We start from the raw sequence: 19613 nt of genomic DNA, 5'->3' as shown, positions 1-19613 counted from the left end.
TTCACGTTAGAAGAAACTCAATAAGCTGGGCTTTCCATAGGTTCCTCTTAGCATCATAGAAAAGGTAGAGAGAGTCCCCTGCAGTTTGAGGAAAGGGTAGGCCTGGGTGCTCCTCACACTGAGATATAAAACAGCATCCTCCTCCACCTCTATAAACTGGCGCATTCTGGGCTTGGAGTTTCTAGGGTCGGTGGGGGCAGTATCCGTCACGCTTTCTGGGAGCGCCCAGTGCGCGTGCGCAGGTCGCGTACGGGCGGGCCGGGGGCGGGAGGGGGTCCCGGGCTGCTGAAGGGGCGGAGAGCCGGCGCACACTGCCCCCTGCCAAATACACCTGCCGTGCTGAGAGCCTGAGGCGGCGGCCTCCGGACCTGGCTGCTGGCTGGCAGGAGCACCGGCCGGGAAGCCGCACCGTTCGCGCAGGGACCCCACTTTTCACGGACCCCGCCTCTCCCAAGGAGGGCGGTGGCCGCTCACCTCGGAGTCCGTGAGGAGGGTGGTTTGGGGAAGGTTTTGGGGACGGACTTGAAAGAAAAGGTTCTGAGACTTGGGGGAGGGTTGTATTTGGGTATTTTGGGGGCAGGCACTGGTATAAAGGGGATGGAGGCTGGAGTGTCCGCTGCAGACGTCCGGGCAAGATTTTGGAGCCCAGACGTGGCTTGGGGTTAACGGAGCCGGGATTGGGGGGACCGGGCCCCACGTGCCTGTGACGCGGGGGCGCCCGCTAGGCGGCGGCGGCGGCGACGCGGGGCCGGCGGCCCTGCGGTGCGGGAGGGCGGCTGGGCAGGCTGCAGGGATGCTGCGCGGCGCGCTACCCCTGCTCGGGCTGCCCCTGGCGGGAGCGGAGACAACCGAAGAGCCCACCCAGGATCCGGGGTCGCCTGGCGAGCCGCCCCTAGGCTTGGCGCTCTTCCGCTGGCAGTGGCACGAGGTAGAGGCGCCCTATCTGGTGGCTCTGTGGATCCTGGTGGCCAGTCTGGCCAAAATCGGTAAGTGCGTGTATGCGTACACCACGTAAGCCCCCAAGCCCCGGCTCCCCAGATCTCGCCCGGTTTCTCCTACCATGCCGGGACTTAGACTTTGGTTCCTCAAATCTGGACTCCCACGCAGGTCCCACGCCGCCTCCTGTGGCTTTCCCTGCACTCCTTCCGGGAGCAGTGAGGCTCTGCCTTGCTGTGGGGTTGCCCCCGGGCTCTCCAGCTCCATCTTTAGGCGCCTTTACCCTCGCGGTTTTCCCTTCCCTTGGCAGCACAGCTTCCCCTGTCTGGCGTCTGAGGCACCAACCCCCGGCTTCCCAGAAGCCTCTGTTAGTGGTGAGGACGCGGAGTCCATGGTAGTTCTCTGGTGAACCCCGGGTATCCTGGTCCCGAGGAGCCCATGTCCGCGTGTCCATTCCCCTGAGATACTATAGCCTTCTCTTTTTCCTCTAGGTTTATTCTGCCCCTCATTTCAAGATCCCCTATTCGTGTACCTAGGGCGAAGGCCCTCAAATTCTCCCCATCTCAGAGTGTAACAAAGCTCCCATATATTGGGACTTGCTGGGGGTTGCCTACCCTAGGTCCCTTCACACATCCCACCTCCTCAGACCTCCCAAGATGGAAAGCTGTGTTCCAGGCTCTACCCCCACTCCTCTCCCCCATAGGGCTTGCCTTTGCCTTTGCCCCTTCCTCCTCATTTGTGAGCAGCCAGTGGTCCCTCCTCCCATCAGAGACCCTCCTCCTCCTCTCTGTGTGCAGCCTCTGCTGTGGGGGTGACTAATTATAGCTGAGTGCTGCTACTCACTCCCCTTCTATGCTGGCACAGCTTGTACTCCAGTCTCACCAATGCAGCCTTCACGCAGGAACTACACAGCCTAGAATTTGCCACTATCCTCCCTCCCCATCCCAGGGACCCAGCTGGAGGTACTGGGGAACTGGGCAGAAACAGAACTCACCATTCTGCAGTGGCAGCTGGAGAGTGACATTGGGAAGTGGTACCCAGAATGCCTTCAGGGAGCCAGAGCACTGGCTTCTGTGATGGGTCCTGGAATGCAGGCCTGGGGCATCCTGAGGAGACATGAGATTGGGTTCCTGAGGAGAAGAGAGAAGGAACAGGGGTAGGAATGAGTGTGTTTCCGTATGTATGGGGAAGGTATACAAGAATGCCTGGGCTTATCAACTGGAGTTTCAGGCAAGGTGGGAAGAGCCTCCTATCCCTGGGTCAGGAACTGGGTTTGCTGAGAAGCCTATGGGCGGCAGAGGAGTTTCTTACTGGAGGTTTTAGCAGCAAGTGTATGTCATGGTGCTTTTTCTAGTTTGGATGACGCCTCCAATGGATATGCGGGAGGAGAGCCTCCTCATCAGCCAGAAAAGAAAAGAAAGAAAGGGTGGAATATCTGGGAACACCTTGCCACAGCTTCATTGCAAGGAGGTTTTTATAATCCCACCATTTCTCCCTTTAAAAGCAGCAAATACTATTGTAGAGCCTGCGTGTGCCAGGTGCTGTCCTAAGTCCTTTGGGTACAGCTGTCAAAGAGAACTGTCTTGGTGTGAGATCCCAGGTAGGCAACATGGCTGCCTCTCTACCAACATCCAGGGATTGTGTGGAACAAGATACAGCAGGGCCGTAAGAGTTTGTTTTACAGGACAGATGTAAGAGTGGCAACCACGCTGGAAAATCTTTTTTTTTAGCACCCTTTTTTTCCTGGAGACAAAGCTGATATTTTCTCCTACAAATTAACATTTGCTGAAAAGCTGCCATGTGTCTGACAGCATGTTAGGCACATCCACACACTTTATATCAATTTATCCTCATCCACTGTGATGGGTGATTTTCTCATATTGTAGGAGGGGAAACTGAAAATCAGGCAGATACTTTGCCTGAGAAAGCAATTAGGTCAAATGACCCAAAGATATGGCTAAGCCTAAAGCCCCCTCCATTCCCATTGTTTTTTGAAAGGCAGAGAGTCACAGACAAGAGATCCCCCAGCCAGTATTTCAATTCCCAAAATGTCCCAGACAGCCAAATCTGGGCCAGACCAATGCCAGGAGCAGGCAACTCCATCTGAGTCTCCCACGTAGGTGGCAGGGACCTGCTGCCTCCCAGAGTGTGCATCAGCAGGAAGCTGAGTTGGAAATTGAATAATTGGGATGGGAACCAGGCACTCGGATATGGAATGCCACTGTCTCCAGTAGTAACTTCAGTGCTGCGTCAAATGCTTGACCCAGAAAGAAAACACTGAGTTGCAGGGAGGATATGTAACCTTGGAGACCTGCGATTCTAGAAGTGCTGCATTTCTGCTGTTCTTAAGTCCTGACTTTGAACATGTAAAACTGGGAGGTTATGGGCCAGTGTATGTCTAGGTGGGCATCCGCAAACTGGTATCTCCTTCCTTCTTCTTGCTTTGCAGTGTTCCATCTATCCCGGAAGGTCACATCACTGGTTCCTGAGAGCTGCCTGCTGATTCTGTTGGGCTTGGTGCTAGGGGGCATTGTCTTGGCCGTGGCCAAGAAAGCAGAGTACCAGCTGGAGCCCGGCACCTTCTTCCTCTTCTTGCTGCCCCCTATTGTGCTAGACTCGGGCTATTTCATGCCCAGTCGGCTGTTTTTTGACAACCTGGGTGCCATCCTCACCTATGCCGTCGTGGGCACACTTTGGAATGCCTTCACAACCGGCGCTGCCCTCTGGGGCTTGCAGCAGGCCGGACTTGTGGGTGAGTGATCCTAAGACCCGGATAGAGGAAGCCTTTGCTGAACCCTAGCACCCTACTCTTGTCTCCAAATTATCCAGGAAGCTGTGCTGGCAAGAGCTGGGCCCTGCAAGCTCTGTCTTAGGTCCCTCCCACTTCAGGAGTGCAAGGCAAGGCTCCAGATGGAAGCAGCTCCCAGTTAAGTCTCCGCCAGTTGCCAGTGGAGTCTATACTACAGCGTGACAGCTGAGCAGGGGCCTGGTGCCCAGCTGTGTGTGGGCTGCTGAGTCTGGTGAGCCTGCGTCTGCACCCTCGTGCCTCCTGCCCTCGGTTACTGCACTGCCATTTGCCAGCTTCACTCCCCTGAGGCACAGCTCACCATTCCTATAAGAGCCCCCTCCTGCTCTGGGTCCGCCAGGTCATGCCAGGGTAGTTTCCTTTTTTCTTCAACAAGTGTATATTACAGATTCACAAAATGCCACTATACTAGGCCTTCTCTCCTTACTTATTCCATTGACTTTTCATAACAACTTAGTTCAGCTATAATTTGACTCACTTAATGGATGAGAAAATACAGTCCCTCGAGTTCATCTGTTATCAGGTCCAGGGTTAGCAAGAAGTCCATTTTACTGAGGTTCTTTGTCTTTAGCCCACCCTCTCCCACTACACCTGGCAACCCTGAATGTTGCTAATTCAGACTTCTTCCAGGGTACAAGGAGAAGGGCTGGCATTGAAGCATAGCAATTAAGCTGCTGCTTGCAACACTGGCATCCCTTATTAGAGTGCAGGTTCAAGTCCTGGCTGCTCTGCTTCCTATCCAGCACTCTGCTGATGCTCTTACGAGTCCCTGAATGATGGCCTAAGACTTTGGATCCCTGCCACCCTGTGGGAGACCCAGATGGAGTTTCAGGCTGCTGGCTTTGGCCTGGACCAGCCCTGGCTGTTGTAGCCATTTGGGGAGTGAACCAGCAGGATGGAAGATTCTCTCCCTCTATCCTGTCACTCTGGTTTTCAAAAACAAAAAGGTATAGGGAGAGGTTTTCAATTCCCACCAAGAACACCCCGTCTGATTTCAATACTGAAATCATGAACTATCTTTGGGGTAGGAAGGGAAGAAAGGCTGACAGCCGATAATGACCATAGGAATCCTAAGGTTGGGTATCTGGGCGTGCTTAGCTCGTATTAGGTACTGGCTAAATAAAGAACTCTCTGATGTGGGAAGTTATCATTCCCTGTTTATACCTGAGCTCACAGAAACTAGAAGACATTTTCAAGTCCCAGGCAAGAGCCACAGACAGGTGGAGAAAGTGTCCTTTCAGGAAAATTATTTTTATTTCCTTTTTTTTTTCATATGAAGGCACAGAAAGAGAAGAGAGAAACAGAGAAAGCTCCTCCATTTGCTGGTTCACTTCCCAAATGCCTTTAGCAACCAAGGATTGGCCAAGCCCAAGCCAGGAGCCTGAAACCCCATCCAGGTCTCCCGTGTGGGTGTGGAGACTCAGTCACTTGAGCCATGATCTGTTGACCCCTAGGGTGCACTTTAGCAGGAGCTGATCTAGAAGGCGAGGAGCCAGAACTCAACCCAGCACTCCAACAACAGTTAAAGGTGTCAAACAAAAACAGCCCCAACAAAGTGCTTTTGTCATTCTCCCTGACAAAGCCAGTCATCAGCCAGTTACAGCCTGCTGGTTGTTAACATTACTGCTGTTGCAGTTTTTATTGCCAGTGCCAGTTTAGTTTGTCAGATTACTTAGAGCTTTCAATCATCTCCTCTTTTTTTTTTTTTTTAACTTTCTTAAATTGGAAAGTCAGATATACAGAGAAGAGGGAAGACAGAGAGGAAGATCTTCCATCTGTTGATTCACACCCCAAGTGGCCACAATGGCTGGAGCTGAGCCAATCCAAAGCCAGGAACCAAGAGCTTCTTCTAAATCTCTCAAACAGGTGCAGGATCCCAAGGTCCTGGGCCATCCTCGACTGCTTTCCCAGGACACAAGCAGAGAGCTGGATAGGAAGCAAGGCCGCCAGGACAAAAACCGGCACCCATATGGGATCCTGGCACATGCAAGGCGAGAACTTTAGCCGTTAGGCTATCATGCCAGACCCCTGGTGTGATTTTTGGAGCAAATATTGTGAGGTAGCTAGATGATGAGGTCAAGCTAACAGAAGTCATGTAATGGTGACAAAACTACCACCACCACACAGCTAGTAAGAGGCTGAGCGAGGTCTGCATCAGAGATGTCTCAGCCCAAGCCTCCAGGCCTCAGCCAACGCTCTCCTAGGCTCCAAGGTTTCCTCTGGGCTTAGCCACGTATCAGTGGGGGTGGCCTCAGGTGTGCACACACCCTCCACAGCCTCTGGCAGTGCTGCAGGAGAGAGGCTACCCTTCCAGTCACTGGCTGCCTACCTCCCTCCACAGCTCCCCGAGTACAGGCTGGCCTGCTGGACTTCCTGCTGTTTGGCAGCCTCATCTCGGCGGTGGACCCCGTGGCCGTGCTGGCTGTCTTTGAGGAGGTGCATGTCAACGAGACACTCTTCATCATCGTCTTCGGGGAGTCCCTGCTCAATGATGCAGTCACTGTGGTGAGTGCTCGGAGGGCCGCCATTCCCAGGTCCCAGGCTGTGGTCCCTCCCTGCAGCCACTGCCTTGCCGCCCTAGGTTGACTCTCTTCTCCTTGCTCAGGTGCTGTACAAGGTCTGCAACTCCTTTGTGGAGATGGGCTCTGCCAGAGTGCAGGCCACTGACTACCTGAAGGGCGTCGGTCAGTATCTGCCCCCTCCTTGCTGTCCTTGGACATCTGCCTCCCCTGAGGGCGGAGGCCCACCCACCTGGCATCCGGACACAGGCAACTGTTCCAGTTGCCATTTGCACCCCTCCTCTATGGAGAAATGGGGTCTGGGAGGGGCTTGCCCTGGGTTTCTGAACTTTGTTGGGGGTACAGCAGTCATCAGCCCCCACTCCCTGCTAGGCAGCAGTCTTGTCAGCCTGGCTGGGGTCTGGGTCAGGGGTCATGCTGACCGCCCACTCCTCTCCCAGCCTCCCTGTTTGTGGTCAGTCTGGGCGGGGCAGCCGTGGGCTTAGTCTTTGCCTTCCTCCTGGCCCTGACCACACGTTTCACCAAGCGGGTCCGCATCATCGAGCCACTGCTGGTGTTCCTCCTCGCTTATGCAGCCTACCTCACTGCTGAAATGGCCTCGCTGTCTGCCATACTTGCGTGAGTCCCGGGGGCCTTGCATGCAGGCATGCAGCTGGGAGGGGACATGGGAGACAAACGGCTCTCATAAGGACCGAAGCAGGACCCTGAAGAATCTATAGGTTTCCCTGAGCCCTTGTAATAGCAGCAGCCTGATCCTCCTAGGAAGCCAGTCAACCTCAGGTTATATTCTGGAAGCTTCCTCCAGAACTACCCTGGGCACCCCAAAACCCAGATTCTTTCTGCCTTGACTGTTCCCTGGGATGTGGGCTGAGCTGCAAGTGGATCTCCAACCCCCAGGGTCATTGTCTCTAATGGCCATAGGCCTCCAAAATTTGCCTCCGAGAGTCCGCAAGTCACAGCCCATTTCCCCCCAGCCCTTCCTTTTTCCATCCAGGATGCCCTATGAGGGAGTCTGGAGATTTGGACTCCTCAGGAGCACTGGTAACTTGAAGGCTTCATGCCTTCCCCAGCATCTGACCCTGTGTCAGCAGCACTGACCCTATAGGATGCTGAAACCCCAGAGGCTGAGGCCCTGCCTGGGCCCCCTCCTCATTTGCCCTATTCATGCCTCTCCCAGGGTGACCATGTGTGGCCTGGGTTGTAAGAAGTATGTGGAGGCCAACATTTCCCACAAATCCCGCACAACTGTCAAATACACAATGAAGACTCTGGCCAGCTGCGCTGAGACCGTCATCTTCATGCTGCTTGGCATCTCAGCCGTGGACTCCTCTAAGTGGGCCTGGGACTCTGGGCTGGTGCTGGGCACCCTCTTCTTCATCCTGTTCTTCCGAGCCCTCGGTATTGCTGGCACTTCCTGCCTTCCCACTCTCCTTCCTGTCCTCCCTCCCCCCCCACAACTCATTTCCCAATCTGAGCCCACATCCTTGTCACTTCCTCAGCCCCCCTTGATGCTCGCCTCTCCTAGCCCCTGTTAGTCCTTGGCCCAGATACTTGGTGCCATCCACTCCCAGTGTTGTCCACTCCCAACGCCTTGCTCCTGCTGGCCTCCCTCCTGCTGCAGGCGTGGTCCTGCAGACGTGGGTGCTCAATCAGTTCCGGCTGGTCCCTCTGGACAAGATTGACCAGGTGGTGATGTCCTATGGGGGTCTGCGGGGGGCTGTGGCCTTTGCTCTCGTCATCCTCCTGGACAGGAAAAAGGTCCCTGCCAAAGACTACTTTGTGGCTACCACTATTGTGGTGGTCTTCTTCACAGTCATCGTGCAGGTGGGAGTGCCTGGGAGGCTGGGTGGGGAGGAAGGGCTCTCAGGTGCTGGGGGAATGTTGGAACTTATGGGATAGTCTCCTCTTCCTTTTGGGGGATGGGGGGCCCTGGCTTCCCACACCTTGAGGGCACTGGGGTCAGTGTACAGAAGCTGAGACCTGTGGATGGGTCAGAAAGGCAGCAAGAATGGAAGAGGGTGGGGCTCACTTCCTACCTGTCCGTAGGGCTTGACCATCAAGCCGCTAGTCAAGTGGCTGAAGGTGAAAAGGAGTGAGCATCACAAACCCACCCTGAACCAGGAGCTGCATGAGCACGTGGGTACCGGCACCCCAGCCCTTCACCTGCCCTTCTCTCCCTTCTTCTATTTTGGCCAGAGACCTGATCCAGTCCCCCTCCCCACCCCCTTCTAGACTTTTGACCACATTCTGGCTGCAGTGGAGGACGTTGTGGGGCACCATGGCTACCACTACTGGAGGGACAGGTGAGGGAGCTGCCCCAAGGCTCCTTCAGCAGCAGCAGCAGCCCTGCCAGCCGGGACAGTATGGGGGAGAAGGGACATGGTTAAGTTCAGGCAGGGAGGCCTCTGTCAGGAGCTCTTCAGTGGCAGCCCAGGGTTCATAGAAGACAGGGCTCCCAGCATGGCCTGCCTGGCCCCATGGACTCCAGCCTCATTGATCTTGGCTCTTTCTTTGACTGTCTACCTGCTGTTTCAGAGCTTCAGGAACCACCATGTTCCCCCAGCCTGGCTACTGGGACTTTTGCATACATTGTTCTCTGCTAAGACACAGAACACTCCCTCGCCTCCCTCTCACTTTCTTTGGTTCATCCAGCCGATTTCAGCACTGGCACAAGCCCCTAGGGAGACCTCCTGACTAGCACAGATCCTCCTGATGCTCTGTAATTAGCCTTTGTAGTTCCTGTCATGGTTGCCATTCTACAGTTATTTGTAAAAACATCCCTTAATGCTAGACTTTCCCCAGAGGGTAGGGACGAACCTAGAGATCCTTCCTGGCCGAGGCCCAAGCCACAAAGCCAGGTCAGTGCTGGCAGCATTCCTGCCCCATCCGAGGAAGGGCCAGCTGGCCAGGCCATGGAGATGGTACTCAGGGCTGTCCCTGGCATCCTCTGTAGGTGGGAGCAATTTGACAAGAAGTACCTGAGTCAACTGCTGATGCGGCGATCAGCCTACCGCATCCGGGACCAGATCTGGGATGTGTACTACAGACTCAACATCCGGGATGCCATCAGCTTTGTGGACCAGGTGGGCTAGTGGCAGCTGGGGAGTAGTACAGGACAGAGAGGGGTGACAGGCAGCCAGGCTTATTCACAAGTAGTTGGGAGTTCCCAGCTGGCTCCACTGTGCTGTGATGTGGCAGCTCCAGGAGATGGCTCGGCCTGTAGCTGACATTCAGAGCTGGGCAGGCAGCAGTGGAGCTGGGAGTCAGCTGGGCGCTGGAGTCAGCAAGTAAAGCTCAGCTGACTCCACTCACATGCTGGAAGCCTGGGAGAGTCACTTAGACTTGGAAAGCAGAAACAAGAATACCTATGTCTTAGATTTTGTAAATTCCATGTGCAAAATGCCATGCATAGCACTTGATCTTTCACACACTGAAAGAGCGAAATAAGTGCTAACTATTGTTACCTTTGTCAGTGCCCTCTGACAGTCTGGGCCACCCTCTGTTTGACTGTCCTCTGACCTTGGTATTGCTTCCTGCAGGGAGGCCATGTCTTATCTTCCACAGGCCTGTCTCTGCCCTCTATGCCTAGCCGCAATTCCGTGGCAGAGACCTCTGTCACCAACCTGCTGTGAGTCTGTGGGCTGTCTCCTCTTCCCCCAGATCCTCCTCTCCATTGCCCCATTCCCCATTCCTTCTTCTGTTAGTGCCTTTGCTTTCTCCTCTCCTGGGGCCTGTACCTCTTCCAACCTCCCCAGTGCTGGTGTGCCCCGCTCCTGCAGGAGGGAGAGTGGCAGTGGAGCATGCCTGGACCTGCAGGTGATTGACACAGTGCGCAGTGGCCGCGACCGTGAGGATGCTGTGATGCATCACCTGCTGTGTGGAGGCCTGTACAAGCCGCGGCGCAGGGTGAGAGCAGGCGGGCGGCAGGCAGTGCACCAGGGTGGAAATGGGAGCTGGGGGGTCTGGGAAGGCTGCGATCAGAGGCCTGGGAGGCAGCAGGTGCCAGTCTGAGGAGAGCTGCAGATCTGCAGATGCCCAGCTAACGAGTGTGGGTTTCATTGTGTCAGCAATAAGACACCTTGGCTTTTTTTTTTCCCTCTTTTTTTGAGAAAGGGCTGACCTGATAAAAGTATTTGAGGATGCCTTCCCTGGGAGCAGGAAGCAGATCATACTGGGGGTGGGTGAACGGAGAGCTAGGAAAGGCGGCTGGGCAGCTGGTGTAGAACACTCCAGATTCGAACTGGGTCACAGTGGGGAGGGAGAAGGGTGGAGAGGGCTTGAGGGTCACTGGGGGAATGACGGAGTCAGTGACAGAGGTGGGAGTGGTGAGAAGCCTGCAGGGCCAGCGTCTATTTTAGGGAATGTGAATGAGTACAATGCAGATCATGAAGCTCTGGGGTTGGAAAGGCCTGACCCACTGAAAGAGAGTCCCTCACAACCCACAAGGGGGCAGCAAGTCATTACCCTGAATCTCTGAACCAGGAAGCCAGCAGTTACCTTTCCTGACAGTTGAACAGTCCAGCCTCTTTTCACTACACAGAGCCAGCTTCCTGTAACTTGCCCACACTGGGCCTGTTCTGAGTCTGTAAATCTGCAGGACAAGTCTCAGAGGTTTCAAACCGGCTTCTTTACACACCAGCCATATCTCTGGTCCCTGCTGGGTCTTCTTTGGCTATAAGAAATCGGGAAGAAAATGCAAAGGGCTAGGTTAGCTGTGGCTGGCTAGGGGAGGGCAAAGGGCTGTGCTTACTTTTTGAGTTCTGGGTTTGCACTCTCTTCCTGCAGCCCAAGCTCCCTCCAGCTCATCAGGGACTCTGTGCTGACTTTACAATCTGCTGCATAGGCCCCTGTGTCTTTCTTAGGTGACAGCTATCAAACCCTATTTATCCAACCTGTGGGATTTCTAAGACCTTTTTCTTCAAAATTTCAGTAGATAATAAAATAACCCATTTATCCATCACCCAGTCCCAGTAATTATAAATATTTAATTTTGTATATTCTCTAGCCACACCATGTCCCACCCATTCTATCTTGGAGCAAACTCCAGACATCGTATCACAGTATCTCTAAACATTTCAGTCTGTGTCTCTTGTCCATTATCTTCAAAATAATAATAACACATTCTTATGTTAAACATGCACACAGTATTCAAGAAGTATGTTTTTCTAGCTGGTTTGTCCAAATCAGGATACAAATAAAGTCCAAACTTTGTATTTGAGAAATATGTCTCTTCATTTGAAAAAAAAATCATTCCTTTCCCCTTCTGCTATTTATACCTTTCCTGACTATATTCCAGTGGAGTTTAATGTGTTCCTTCATCTCTGTGTGAATACTTGCTGGTCACTAGATTTAGTGGCCCAAAATCATGGGAATTTAATAGCTATACTTTCTGTTTCTTATTGTGTCCCAGGAAGAAGTATGTAATGACTGGTGTGCGTGCTCATGTGTGTGTGCGCCTGTGTGTGCATATGTGTAAGACTGGTTAGTGGGTTCACTCTAATCAGTTCCTGTGCAGTTACAAAAAAACAAAACCAAACCACCATGGAGTGAGCTTGTGTTTATCCTGTGAAATGTCATCTCATTTAATTCAGCCCATCATTCCACTGCCTGTGGATCCCATGTCTGCCACCAAATGTCTCCTTCTCAGAGTCATACCATCTGCTAAGCCTGTTAACTTTGTATTCATCCAAATCAACAAACATGTTGAACAGGACAGAGCTGAGGACACAGCCCTGTGGCCTGCCACTAAGAATTTCCTCCAGACTGACATGGACCAAGCATTTTTTGGGTATGGTTACTCAACCAGTTCTGAATCTACTTAGTTATAACAGATCACAACCCATTCTTCCTCATATGCACTGTAGAAACACCATTACAGAGAGAGAGAGAGTGCTTAGTGTGCAGCTGAAAAGGTAAGATTCAATGAGCTGGAAAGAAACATAAGTCTGGAAATCAAGGATTTGGAAGTAACTGACAGCAGAGGTCTCCTCAGCAGGCTCCATTAGCATTCCCATGGAACTTGCTAGACTACACATTCCTGCTTTTACCTCCTGACGCTTCTCTAGTACAGAGCCGGACCAGGTTCCAGGTGATTCAAATTCAGCTGGTCTTATGGCTGGTGTTGCGGTCCCAGAGCAATATTGCTGGGCCAGCTAAGCCAAGAGGGAGAACAAGCTCTCTCAGAGGAGCTTGTAGAGGTAAGGGCAAGTAAAGCAGGGCCAAGGAGAACGTTGTGGAGTGTGGAAGGGAAAGGTGAGGAGGCAGAAGAGAGGAGACACAACCCCTGGAGAAGCAATAGTGGATGGTCTCAGGCCTGGGGCAGGTGGCTGGATGCCATGCCAATGCCAGAGCACTGGTAGCCAAGGAAAAGATAGTCATGCAGGCGTGGACTCTGGAACTGCATTGCTGGTGCTGAGCAAAGAACTTGGACTAGGAACAGTGTCAGAGTCCACAGCTGGAAGTGCGGCATCTACAGGGCTCACAGCGTCTGAAGACAGGCTTCCCTCAAGGCCGGGGCAGTGGTGAGGGAAGGAGGAAGAGCCAGAGCAAGGATAAACAGGGAGCATGGAGCTGAGCAAAGCAGAGGCAGTGAGGGCCCTCATCCCCAAAGACAGGTGGAGCTCTTGGAGCAGCAGAAATCATGTTAGAGGACAGAGACCATCCTGGGGATCTGGAACTCTGGGCAGTACTTTAGGGGATTAGCTAACACCAGATAATGGAAAGGTTGCTATGTAGACAAAGGCAGAGTTGAAGGCAATCCAGGCGAATGTGTAGATGGTGCAGTTTGGGGAAAACAGTTAAAAAGAGAGGATGGGAGTGGTTCTGAGTTGGGCACAAGCAGCTGGGACTGAAAGGTTCCAGGTGTCAGAGATTGTGGTCCTGGGTGTCGTGATGATTATAGAAATGGAAGTACAAAGAAGGAAATGTTCTACTTGGATTTGTTGACAGCCCCAGGGTACAAGACATAGGACTTCCCCATCTCCTATCTACTTCAAATTAGAGAACTGGGAAATGGGCACCAGGGGTGGGGAAGGCCAAGTGCAGGGGATAAGCTCTTGGATGAAGGGAAGGTTTCCTGCAGTGAACTGAGAATACAGAGCCCCTGGCTGAGTTCTTACTGGATTGTTTTGTTTCTCAATGCATAGTTAGTGATGGAAAAGCTGGGCTGGCAGGATCTGTGAACATGTTGGGCTGTGACCTGGGGTTCCTGCGACAGGCCCAGGCACCTGACCTCACGGCAGGGTGGGGCTGTCATTGCCAGTACAAAGCCAGCTGCAGCCGCCACTTCATCTCAGAGGATGCACAGGAGCGGCAGGACAAGGAAGTCTTCCAGCAGAACATGAAGCGGCGACTGGAGTCCTTTAAGTCCACCAAGCACAACATCTGCCTCACCAAGACCAAGCCCCGACCACGCAAGGCTGGCCGCAAGAAGGCATGTCCTTCCCCTAGGACTCCTCTGTGGGCCTGGAGGCTGACAGCTCCCGGCTTGGAACCCCCAAGTGTTAGACTTCAGCCACAGGGTTTCTTAGAGTTCTCAGGACCGTAGCAGTTGGGGTTCCCTATTAGATTTCCCTGTGGCTTCTCAACAGTAGAGTATCGCCTTCAGAGGGCAGGCAGGCCTCCTGGCTATGTGGTCACCTGCTGGGAGACATTGGGACCTTTTACCAGGCAGGAGACAAGTGGATTCCTCAGAGGGACAATGCCACGAGGCCTTCAGTCAGCCCAGCCTAATGGGCTTGTGGGGTGGGTTTCTCAGACTCCACAGTTACTGCCTGTTTGGCCAAGGGATGGTAGGACCACTAGGACTGACACAGATTCCCTCTGCTGAGTTAGGAAGACCTGTCCTCCCACCGACCCTACCAGATTACAGGGCTGTGGTGGGGGGCATGGAGCCGGGGCCAGAGGCTCAGATTTTCTTTCTTGCTTCTCAGAAGGATGGTGTGGCTAGTGCTGAAGCTACAAATGGGAAACCACCTCAAGACCTGAGCTTTCAGGACACAGGCAAGCGGGACACAGGGAGGGACTCGGGGAGGGGGATGAGGGTGGGAGGGAGAAGGACAGAGGCAGACCCCAGCCACCAGAATCCTGGAGGGTCTCCTCTGGGGTGTATGCAGCACCAGGAGCTGGTGCTTTCTCCTCAGGGACTAGATGAGCACCCTGCACTTCAAGGCTGAGAGTCTCAAAGCAGTTCTCAGCATGTGTGGTGGGATAAGTCTGTTTGCCAACTATGGGGTACAGGCCCTGAGGACTTGGAAAAGGGGTCACCGCATAGGGAGAACTTGGAACAGGGCCCAGGGTCCTGTCTGCAAAGCCAGTTCTGGATGAGCTATCTGCCAATGGGATGCTGTGCCCAGTACTGCTTCCTCTGCTTGCCTGCTTGGGTTCTGTAGGCTTCTCTTCCTCTCAAGCCTTCTGTCCCCCAGGCGGGTGTCTCTGGGAGCCAGAGGAGAAGGCAGGTGCTCCTGCTAGTGTGGGCTCTGCTGCGGATGACAGAGGCTTGGGGTATGTGCGACCTCGCGACAGCCGCCATGCTAGCCTCCCTGACTCGCTCTTGTCCCTGTCCAGCTGCTGTGATGCTAACCGTGGAGTCAGAGGAGGAGGAGGAGAGCGACAGCTCAGAGACGGAGAAGGAAGATGATGAGGGGATCATCTTTGTGGCCCGGGCCACCAGTGAGGTTCTCCAAGAGGGCAAGGTCTCAGGTAACGGCCTCCTCCCCACTGGAGCTGGCAGCTTCCTGCCCTCCTCCCTCATGGTCTCTGCTCCAGAAAGCTCCCTTCTCCTGCTGACCAGTGTACTCAGCACCCAGCATTTATCAAGCAGCTCCTTTATGGGAGGAAGCTGACACACAGGGGCTGATTCAATCCTCACAAGAGCCAAGGTGTGTGACTTGCTCAGAGTCACAGAGCCCAACCAGGACTTGTAACTAAGTGGGCCGACACCAAAGCCCACAGTGGGGCACTGACTCTACCACCAATGCTGGTGAGCAGACCTGACAGTAGGCTCAGCCACGACCATGCTCGGGGCACCTGTCCTCTGGTACATCTCTGGTCAAGTTGGGGCAGCTGGACTTGGGGGTGGAGCCTGAACCAATCAAGATGGAATTATTACAGATTTAAGCAGTAATAGGCCTGTATGCATGTTGTGAAGCCTTAATTCATTTATAATGCTAGATTTCATTGGTTGTGAGTTCAAGCAACTCAGATGTCTTTTCAAAAAACTTCTATTTCAGGAAACTTAAAAATATATGCTGATGGAAGGGTAAAATAAATCCCCGAACCTCCTTCATTAATTACCTACTCATAGGCAGGTTCATTTCACCTATAACCTCACCAAGACCCCTCATTCTACTAGATGCTTTTGAAGTAAAACATTTCAAAACATTTCAAACATCTTGGCACTTCATCAATAAATGCTTCAGCAGATAGCCAAAGGATTCTTATTTACATGATTTGAGAATCACAGAGACAGCTGGACACAAAAGAATTCCCATTGGTTGGTTTATACCCCCAAATACCCAAAATGGGCAGGATTAGAGCATGCTGAAGCTGGGAGCTAGAGACTCAATCCAGATCGCCCGTGGAGGAACAGGAACCCAATTACTTGAGCTATCACTCCTGCCTCCCAGGGTCTACAGTAGCTGCAAGTTGGAATGAGGAGACGAGCAGAATATTGAACCCAGTTTTAGTAGGACTGTCCAAATGACAATCCAGATAAAATTCAGACACTGTGGCACAGCAAGTTAAGCCACTGCTTGCAATACTGCTGGCATACCCTATCAGAGGCCAGCTCCTCTGTTTCTGACCCAGCTTCTTGATCAAGGGCCTGGAGAGTCAGCAGCAGACGGTCCAAGTACTTGGGATGATAACTCCCAGGTGGAAGACCAGGATGGAGCTCCTGGCACTTGCATGGACTCAATTTCTAGGTTTTTCAAATAAGTACCATGGCATAGTAGGCTAAGTGTCTGCCTGTGGTGCTGGTACCCATATAGGCATCAGTTCAGGTCCTGACAACTGCACTTCTGGTCCAGCTTGCTGCTGATGACTTGAGAAGGCAGTGGAGGATGGCTCAAGTCCTTGAGTCCCTGCACCCATATGGGAGACCCTCAAGTTTCAGGCTTCTGGCTTGGGACCGACTCAAGTCTAGTCATTGCAGCCATTTGGGAAATGAAGTAGTAGATGGCAGATTGTGTCTCCATCTTTTGTAACTCCATCTTTGTGTGTCTCCATCTTTTGTAACTCCATCTTTCAAATAATAAATCCTTTTAAAAAATATTTTATTGGAAAGGCAGATTTACAGAGAGAAGGAGGGACAGAGAGAAAGATCTTCCCTCTACTGGTTCACTCTGCAGCTGGCCACATGGCAAAAACTGGCCCAATCCAAAGCCAGGAGCTTCCTCCAGGTCTCCCACGTGGGTTCAGGGTTTTAAGGCTTTGGGCCACCCTCTACTGCTTTCCCAGGCCACAAACAGGGAGCTGAATGGGAAGTGGAGCTGCCGGGATTAGAACCAGCACCCATATGGGATCCCGGCGCATTCAAGGCGAGGACTTAAGGTACTACGCTATCACACTGGGCCCATATTTATTTATCTTTATCTTAAAGGCAGTTACAAAGAGAAACAGACAAAGACTCAGACAGAGAGAGAAAGAAAAGATCTTCCATCTGCTGTTTCACTTCCCAATGGCAGCAATGGCCAGAGCTGCACTAATCTGAAACCAGGAGCCTCCTCTGAGTCTTACATATCGGTACAGGGGCCAAGGACTAAAGCCATCCACCACTGCTTTCCCAGGGAGCTGGACAGGAAGTGGAGGAGCTGCGATTTGAGCTAGCATCCATATGGGATGCCAGCACTGCAGTTAGAAGGTTAGCCTGATTAGTCACCATGCCAACCCCAATACATTTTTTAATTTAAAGAATAATCTATTTATTTTTATTGGAAAGGCAGAATTATAGAGACAAAAAGGGAGAGAGAAATCTTCCATCAGTTGGTTCACTCTCCAAATGCCTGCCATGGCCAGGGCTGGGCCAGTTCTGAGAAGCCAGGAGCTTTATCTGGGTTTTCCCCATGGGTACAGGGACCCAAGTATTTGGGCCTGTTCCACCACTGTCCTAGGTGCATCAGCAGGGAGCTGGATCAGAAGCAGAGCAGCCAGGGATGCCTTCGCACATATGGGATGCTGGCATTATAGGTGGTAGCTTAACCTGCTGGGCCATGATGCTGGTCTCCCTGCTTTCATGCTTAACCATCGCTCAATCAGGAAGTTTACTGGACTACTTGGGAACTTAGCCAGACTAAACACACGTGCAAGACCCCGTGCTTCATACTGGCCAGCTGGGGGTGGCAGGTGACAAAGGGGCTCTGTTCCCCAAGGTTCCTCTCTGAGAACTTCACTTCCATAGTTGAGTGGCCTGTGGCTGTGGGAGTCTCCTGTTAGGGCCTGCACCGTGTCAACCCCTATGTGGCACTCACTTATGCTCTGTCCCCACAAGAGGGCTGTTTGAGGGTGGGGCTCAAGCAGTCACACAGCAAAGCCTCTGGCCTGTAGCCTTGTTCTCCTGTCCCCCTCCCTGACTGACTGGCTGGCTAGCTGAGTTGGGCTTGGCAGGATGCAGCACACTGGGTGCAGGTGACTGAAGATGGGGCTGCTTTCCTGGCTGACTCCTGTTTCTGCCTCCTGTGGTTACTTTCCCTTGTTTGGTGGGTAGTTCTTGAGCTGCTGCTGTGTGTCCTGCCTGGTGTGAGGTGCTGGGGATGAGAACACAGGGCAAGGGCAGTCATGGTGCCTCCCTAGCCAGGCACTCATCAAACAGGCACTCATCAAACATTTACTCAGGGGAATGTCACATGGGGACCTCAGGGCTAATCTGCTTACGATAGAGAGAGAATATGCCTCACCTAGAAGAGATACTGCTGTGTTGCAAATGAGCTCCTGTGTGTTCTCTGTCCCCAGGAAGCCTTGAGGTGTGTCCCAGCCCACGCATCATCCCCCCATCTCCAACCTGTGCAGAGAAGGAGCTGCCCTGGAAGAGTGGGCAGGGGGACCAGGCAGTCTACGTGTCCTCAGAAACCACCAAGATCGTGCCCGTGGACATGCAGATGGGCTGGGACCAGAGCCTTTCTTCCCTGGAGAGCCTGGCATCCCCGCCCTGCACCCAGGCCCCACCCCTGCCCCGCTTGCCTGTTTGGCCCCTGGCTGCCGCTGCTGAGGAGCCCACACTGGACCTGCTTTCTGATCCCCGCCCCAGCTTCGCCTTCCCCCCAAGCCTGGCCAAAGCTGGCCGCTCCCGCAGTGAGAGCAGCGCTGACATTCCCCAGCAGCAGGAGTTGCAGCCCCTCATGGGCCCCAAGGACCCCACTCGGCTCAGCCCAGGCACTGCAAACTCCCATTGGTGCATCCAGCTGAGCAGAGGTGGCCTGCTGTAGCCCAGGGCCCCGGGGAGGGATGGAATGGTGAGTTCCCAAGGGAGCCCCTCAGCCTGATGTGGGGCCTCTGGGAATGGTCCTCATGGGGACCCTCCTCATCAACCCTCCCTGATCCTAACCCCTGCCACCTTTCATTTTAGAAATGCACCCACCTTCCTCACCAGGCCACAACTTCTAGGGGCTAAGGCTAGAGACTTGGGTAACTGATGGCCCTTCCTCAGAGGGTCTTCTGTAGGCAGCTGCTCCAGGCCCAAAACCAAGACGTTGCTCCTCAACAGATCCTGCCTGCCCCACTCTCCACACTGCCTCCTGCCAGCATGTCTGAGACAGTGCCGTGGCAGTGAGGCTGAGCTGGCCCTAGATGGCACTGGGGGATGGGAGGTAGAGCAGGCCTCAACCTCGTGTTTGGCTACCCATGTAGGGTCAGGTACCCAGTCAGTTTTTTCAGGGCAGTGCAGCTCTTCGCCTCCACTTTTTACATCAGCCCTTCCCTGTGTTGTCAGGTGTTGAGGCAGCAGTTGCCAGGAGCCTAAGCTAGGCTTCAGTGCAGGGGTGCTTCTCAGCAAGGGGACCCATAGGGATCAGCTACTCTGAGGCCGATCTGGACTGCTCTGATGCTTGGGACTATGTATTCTGAGGAGAGGTGGCCCCCCATGTCCCCAAACAGGGAAGGACCCAGGGCTGCAGCTCTATTGTCCTGCGGGCTGGGATGCTTGGCCACAGTGGTAAGGGTCAGGGAGGGTACTGAGTGGCAGGTGATATTCCTGGGGTTGCCACCTGCCGTGTGTTTTGTACTTTGAACCTAGGCTCCATTAAACATCTCTCAGATGGCCAGGTGTCCTGTGTCCGTGTATCTGTGGGCTCCTGGGTGGGAACAAGAGCATCTGGCAAGGCAGTGGAAACCTCCAGCTGCCCCCCAGGACTTCCAGG

At 53.4% G+C, this 19613-nt stretch overlaps 1 protein-coding gene across 1 annotated transcript; it reads left to right on the top strand.

The window, feature by feature from the left end:
• Positions 1 to 351: 351 nt before the first annotated feature.
• Positions 352 to 19197, top strand: SLC9A5 (solute carrier family 9 member A5). Its single transcript, XM_004583941.3, has 16 exons — positions 352 to 986; positions 3386 to 3688; positions 6084 to 6247; positions 6348 to 6426; positions 6702 to 6879; positions 7439 to 7659; positions 7883 to 8085; positions 8308 to 8397; positions 8494 to 8564; positions 9215 to 9344; positions 9801 to 9889; positions 10041 to 10167; positions 13523 to 13693; positions 14193 to 14262; positions 14827 to 14961; positions 18211 to 19197. Exons 1-16 carry the CDS (start codon positions 794 to 796, stop codon positions 18681 to 18683), a joined length of 2697 nt encoding a protein of 898 aa, XP_004583998.2. The 5' UTR covers positions 352 to 793; the 3' UTR covers positions 18684 to 19197.
• The last annotated feature ends 416 nt before the right edge of the window (positions 19198 to 19613 follow it).

This window comes from Ochotona princeps, chromosome 16, assembly GCF_030435755.1.
Source record: "Ochotona princeps isolate mOchPri1 chromosome 16, mOchPri1.hap1, whole genome shotgun sequence".
NCBI classification, from domain to species: Eukaryota; Metazoa; Chordata; class Mammalia; order Lagomorpha; family Ochotonidae; genus Ochotona; species Ochotona princeps.
This window is presented reverse-complemented; position numbering and strand designations above follow the sequence as displayed.

Coding starts and splice junctions, on each gene's coding strand:
- SLC9A5 (XM_004583941.3), top strand. CDS start 794: ATGCTGCGCGGCGCGCTACCCCTGCTCGGGCTGCCCCTGGCGGGAGCG. Junction 6,427..6,701: donor TGACTACCTGAAGGGCGTCG/GTCAGTATCTGC, acceptor CTCCTCTCCCAG/CCTCCCTGTTTGTGGTCAGT. Junction 9,890..10,040: donor ACCTCTGTCACCAACCTGCT/GTGAGTCTGTGG, acceptor CCGCTCCTGCAG/GAGGGAGAGTGGCAGTGGAG.